Source organism: Sminthopsis crassicaudata, chromosome 3 (assembly GCF_048593235.1).
Source record: "Sminthopsis crassicaudata isolate SCR6 chromosome 3, ASM4859323v1, whole genome shotgun sequence".
Classification (NCBI taxonomy): Eukaryota; Metazoa; Chordata; class Mammalia; order Dasyuromorphia; family Dasyuridae; genus Sminthopsis; species Sminthopsis crassicaudata.
Genome location: NC_133619.1, coordinates 173,621,715 through 173,628,054, shown reverse-complemented (window position 1 = coordinate 173,628,054; position 6,340 = coordinate 173,621,715). Strand labels below are relative to the sequence as shown.

Sequence of the window (6,340 nt, the reverse complement as noted above, 5' to 3'; positions counted from 1 at the left end):
CATTGGCTGTCTCTTTAAGTTGCTGAAGATAAAGACAAACCCTGTGGTAATGTTTCTACTATTTAAGGACTGGTCTTTGGATCAAGGGGTTTATATATATATATATATATATATATATATATATAATTCGGTAAAAAAAATGCAGTGCTTAAACATGACTGACAACAATTTCATAAGATTACAGCTTTGGAGTTATAAGAATCCTTAGATATCACTGAGCTCCTCATTTTACAAATAAAGTCAGGATATGAATTCAAGTCCTCTGGAACAGAGGTATTAAACATGTGGCCAACATCAGTCAAATGTACTGTCAATCAGATTAAAATGTAACTGGAAAAAAATAACTAGAAATACACTAAATCATGGAAACAACACATTTGCAAATTAAGCCAACAGACAGCCTGAAAAGGCCTTATTTCGATTTAATTTTAACATCACTGTCCTAAAGGTCTCCAAGTCCAATGAGCTTTCTATTACATTCTACTGCCTCTTACTTCTAGATTCCTTTTGGTATTAGTAGGTATTTCCTTAAAATAGGCTGAAATGTCTCAGTATAACTTGTATCCATTTATTCTTGGAGTTCTCTTGGATCAAGCATAATTTATTATATTTCCCAGAAGTTAGCCCTTCTAGAACTAGAAAACAGCCATTGTGTCCACAGATGCCCACTGTTACCACCACAAGATGTTTCTTCTTTAAGCAAAGTCCATAAAAAGCAAAGGTATAATTGCCACAGTTTGGTGGATGCACAGAATGATTAAGCCACTAGGCCAAGGTCACAGAAGAATTAAAATTCTGAGTTAAGATTTTTTTGACCAGTCCATATAGTCTCTTTCAGGAAATATTACCACTATCTTGACTTATTATCAGGTACTTAGGGAAGATCTAGAGAAACAATAATCAGAAACAAACAACTAATCAGGAATCAATCTCATATGAAGAGACACAATAATTGAACTCCACGTTCTTTTGAGAGTAACCCTTACCAATCTTCCATGACATGAAAACTAGTCCCAAATATTTAGCTTTAATATTGTTGACCTGTAAACCATTTAACTAAGTATGTGAGTTTTCATTCATTGATAAAAAATAATGCAAGAATAAAAATAGTATATCTAAATCAAATCCACAGTCCAACTTTACAAATCACTCTGAAAGTACAGTCTATCCCTAAAACTTAAGAGCTATATATAGTTGCAAATACCCAATGACTAAAGGTCCTAACTTCAATGTAGGAGACTCTTTTGATTGTAGATAAACAATCCACAAAGATGCAAGATGAGAATTTCCACAGTGCCCTTTTGTATTCTCCATTACTACCATCAAGATAATGCTCAAGAGATACAGAATTCAACCTAACTGATATCTGGATTGTGAATGATAGACAGTGTGTATGCAAACTTTTATAGTTCAAAGTCAAACAAATATTCTAAAATTATCTATTTTTAATTTTCTACTCCACTTTTCCCTTCGAATAGCATAAATAGTAAAGAACTGGTAGATACATTAGCCACAAAAATTATGTTTTCTAACCAATCTCTAAAGTGTAAAGCACAAGGTGTCACTGATATTTACTTGTTATAGAGAATACTTTTTTGAATTCCATTATGTTAGAGAATACTTTCTTGATTCCGTTATTGGATACAAAGATGTGGTTTAAAAAATATGAGAGCCTCTTTGATGACAGAAGGACTGCATAAGTAGTTAAGTCTCAATTATGTATATAGCAAGAAGGGAGGGGAATAGAATAGTGTAAATAAACACATATAAAATTCATTAGATTAATTTTTTCCAACTTCTTTACCCATTGTACTGGAGTTAACTAATTAAATTACTAATTTTATTTTCATTTTTCCCTGTTCATTTTTTAAGTAAGTTTATATGTAGACTTGTCAAAAGACATATAAACAGAAGATAGAAGTGTTATATATGAGATTTATCTTGAATGACCTAAAGTTGACTATATTTATTTACATGGGTAATTTTTGAGACTTTTTTTTCTGAATTTCATTAATCTATTTCATTATTTCTAAGTCACTATTACTATGAGGATGGGTTGAAAACCTGTCCCAATTATTAGGGCACTGTAAAAGTTACTGTCTACCAGAAAATAAAGTCATTTTTTATGTTATATATACTATTATTTATCTTAATTCAGACTTCTACAAATTAGCAAGGAGGTTCTTCTGGCCCTATCACCTCCATACAGGTGAGTACTATAGCCAGGTATAATCAATATGGGAGGCCAAGAAACAAAACCTTCACAAATGCAAAATCAGGCAATGCTGGGACTTAAGGGAGTCACAAAAATTTATCACCAGGTTATATAATTTAGGTCCTGGCAATAAAATTCCACTCAATTTTTAAAGCAAAGCCAGACCAAAAAGAATCTAGACAGAATAATCCTGAATTAGAAAAACACAGAGCTTGTTTAAAATGCCCATGCGCGTTTTATTAACAAAAACTAACAGTGCCAAGTTAAACAAGTCAAACAATTAAAGTCTCTTTAAATTCCATAAAATATTACAGAAAAGTTTATTTGTGTTTCAATAAAAAGACTATTGTCTTTGAACAGGCAGCTGACAGCATTTCTGCAGTTAATTTTGCTTTGTGAATAAATTTAAAAAGAGACTACACCGCCTGCCTGAAATGCCTTTTTTAATAAAAAAATGAACTATTAAAAATGATTGACAAATTTTGAGTTAAAAAACTGTTAAAACATTTTCTATATTTAATTTCAACTTTATAATAGATTACAGGAAGATGCTTACGAAACAAATACAAACATTTGTTTCTGTACATGTCTTTAAATGATAGACTTATAAGTATGTAAACAACTATATAATAAAAAGTTTCCAAAGTCTGCCTGTAAGAAATCAGGCAAATTTTACATAAGCAATAAATCATTCCAAACCTTCAAGATATTTTATATAGCTGCACCAGCATGGCAGTAAACTTTTGCCAAACAAAAACTTTTTTTTTTAAACCTTTTAATCCATACATACCAACATAGAGAGGAAAATTATATAAACTTGATGGAATTACAACAGTAAATATAATTTAAGGGAAATAAATTCATAACATTTATGGAGCTTAATGTTTAAAAAAGTAAATTTTTTTTTGTTTGGTTCTTTGGACATTGCATGATTTAGCAAAATAAAAACGTATCATCTTGCTATCCATCAACTAGTGGCACCACTCAAAACACTCTTCAAATAAATGGCCATTCAGTGAACCATTTTCCACAAAAGGATAGCCTTTTATTTTCATTGATGTGGATGAAGTACAATTTCTTCAACAAATTCAGCAAGAATTGTTATGGGGCAAAATGGACATTCTTTTCAAGTAAAAAATATTAGAAAACAAAACACAAAATCCTACCGAGTAAATAAAGGATCTGCATTAGCACACTGGTATCAAAACACACATTCACACCACATTTTAAAAATCCTACGAAAAACAATCCTTGCTTGCTTATCTGAGCCGCGCTCTCTAAATTCAACAGCTTACCAATATTTCCTTAGGGGTAGGATCAAAAATAAAAATAAAAATCCACATTTTTTTTTTTTAAAAAAGTTCTCTTCCCTAGAACAATTTATTCCTGAAGCTGAATTTGAAGGGAGGGAAACGTCTACAGGCCAAGAAATCAGTCTTCGTCGTCATTTTCATTAAAGTCATCATCATCATCATCATCTTCCCCAACATAAGATACTGGAGTTTCAACTCTGGAGCCACTGTACTGAGAGCCATTGGAACTTGTTGCCAACATTCCATCTGTACCATTGGTAAAATCACTAGAGGGTAAAAAATAACATCTGTCATTGTAGTTCTCAAGATGAATTTTTTTTTTTTTAAACCCACTAAATCATGGCTTAAGAAGAGCAGGAGCAGTATGTTTATTGTGAACATAGAAATGTAAACACAGATCAATTGCCATTGACATAGAACCTGTTCACCCTCCCCCCTCCTGGAACTTTTACTTATGACATATTTGTCCTTACAGCATTCCTTTGAAGGTTAGGAAATAAGAACTTTAAAGATCTGTGATTTATTCAAGGTTACATAGTAATCACAATAGCAATGGCATCTAAATGACACCTTCTAACAAACAGCACAAATAATGGGTCAATTTGTGTAATAGGTTAAGAAAAAAAAAACACCAATATTTGCTAGGAATCAACATATCTGATAATTTGATATTCAAGAATAACCTACATATTAAGTAACTTATTCAAGGTGACTAGAAAGTGGCTGAGAAAGTGGAGTCCCTGATTCCAATTCTAGCACTCTAATTACGATCCCACTTAACTTCTCAAGATGTATGCAATGACAAGGCTAAAATAGGAGATACTATTCTACATTTGCTTGACAACTACACACTTTCCTATCAATAGGACCTCCCCAGATGGGAGTGTTTCAGGAGCATTTCTGAGATTCCAATGTACTTTGTTCAGACTGAAACCAAGAACATGTCCCAGAGCAAGAAGATCCATGGACCTAACTTGGCCAAGAAACTGTGAGTTGTTATGCCCAAAGCAGATAACCATTTATACTGAGACAAGTTTGATATCCTCCACTCATTTGGGAAAGTTACCCAGGATGTCTGTGAACTAAATAACACTATCAATTAGCATTTTTAAAAAATCAAACAAACCCAGAAACTTTAATAAGTGCAAGCATTTGGTAGGCCCCCAAAATACAAGTATATGACACTTTGCACATACTGCAGAAGATGCTAAATGCTTAATAAATTTTAATTGGTAATGATGATAATTATAAGCAGCAAAGTCAAGCATTCAAAGCAGGCTCTTTTGACTTCCATTGTGTTTCTTTTTCTATAAAACCACTGCTCTAACCATAACACAAGAACAAATATGGATGTTAAAATGACATCGCTAAAGCTTTCTTGTTTATGGTGATGATTCCATAGTATCACTAGGTAGGTAACTTCTCTAATTGCAAATTGCAACCTACTTACAGCTTGTCATTCAGATTCTTATCCATGTGCTTATATAAATCCTTTATTGGGGATTTATCTGATACAATGGAGAACTTCTAGTCTCTTAGGATTTGGGGGGTACCATTGCAGGTGTTGAAGTGTTCATTTCTCATTCCTACATTCCTAATCTCCAATAATTTGTTGATGGTTTTGAAGCTGCTTCTTGCATACAAGTTATAGTTAGCAACATGAGAAAATATAGTGAGATGTGCTTTCTCCCACACCCTTTCAGTCAACTAAAATGTCAATTTACTAGCTCATAGTGCTCCATGACTGAAAGTCATATTCATGAAGAGAATAATGGTGTTAAAAAAATGTTTTTGTGTATCATGGAGATGGTTGGGAATGTTGAAAACAATGCATTATTGTCCCAAGTATAATACACTCTGTCTGCTTTTATTCAATTCTTCACATAAGTCATGTGCAATTCCCATTAAGACATGTATTCAGAAAACTCACTGGGCTTCCACCTAAGTGCATGCCATACGTTGAGCAATAGATTTTCTTTGTCCATTTATTTTTGTTTTTCCATTTTACTTTTTTTTTCTTCCCCCTTGTAGATCAGTATGTCAAAACATTTTAATTGACTATGGTTGAAAAGGCCTCAGTAAGATTCTGGAAGCACTATATACATAGGATATCTGAAAAAGACATGGAGGATCTAACCCTTCTTTCATGATATAATTTCCTTGATCCTGATAGTTACAGCAGATTAACAGTCACATAGCCTTAAAGATTTGGCAAAGCACCTGACACACATCCCTGTCCTCTTTAACTCTCACAATAATCCAGTTAGGTGATATTATTTTCAACCTCATTTTATGAATGAAGAAAACTTGAATGAAGCTGAGTGACTTGCTCATGGTTTGATTGATGAACTATATCATTTTATATGCATAAAGGAAACCTTGTTTTAGTTTTATAGGCTACATTTCAAGTAAGCAAGTTAAAGGATTTCTTTTAATCATCAAATGTTCTTTATATTTTTTAGGCAATTATGCGACTCCAGAGATATAAAAATTATTAGATTAGTGATGATGATATTAAAGAAAACTATAAAAGTATGCATGCTCTTTTTGTGAGAGTTCCTCAAAAATATCTTCAGTTTATGTATAGGTCATGGAGATATGTGTTAAGTACTTGATTATTTTCTTAGCTGTTTTTTCTTCCTCTAACTGGATGTTTTCTCTCTTCTTTTCATTTTTCCCCTCTCCTTGGAATAGTCTGAAAGTTGATGCTCAAAATCCTTCAAAACTTTGTCACTGCCAAAAACAGATTTCTTCTTTTTATGGTCAAGCTGCTCTAATTTCAAATGTCTTACTGATTCCATTGAAAATGATG

General features: G+C 32.5%; 1 protein-coding gene across 4 annotated transcripts in view; it reads right to left on the bottom strand.

Moving 5' to 3' along the window:
- Positions 1-2,695: 2,695 nt before the first annotated feature.
- TFDP1 (transcription factor Dp-1) overlaps positions 2,696-6,340 on the bottom strand; it is a 132,357-nt gene continuing 128,712 nt past the window's right edge. For all 4 annotated transcript variants that reach the window (XM_074299589.1, XM_074299591.1, XM_074299590.1 and 1 more), the window contains exon 12: positions 2,696-3,794. In XM_074299589.1, coding sequence (XP_074155690.1) covers positions 3,647-3,794 — 148 coding nt within the window. In that variant the 3' untranslated portion in view covers positions 2,696-3,646. The remainder of the gene's footprint in view (positions 3,795-6,340) is intronic.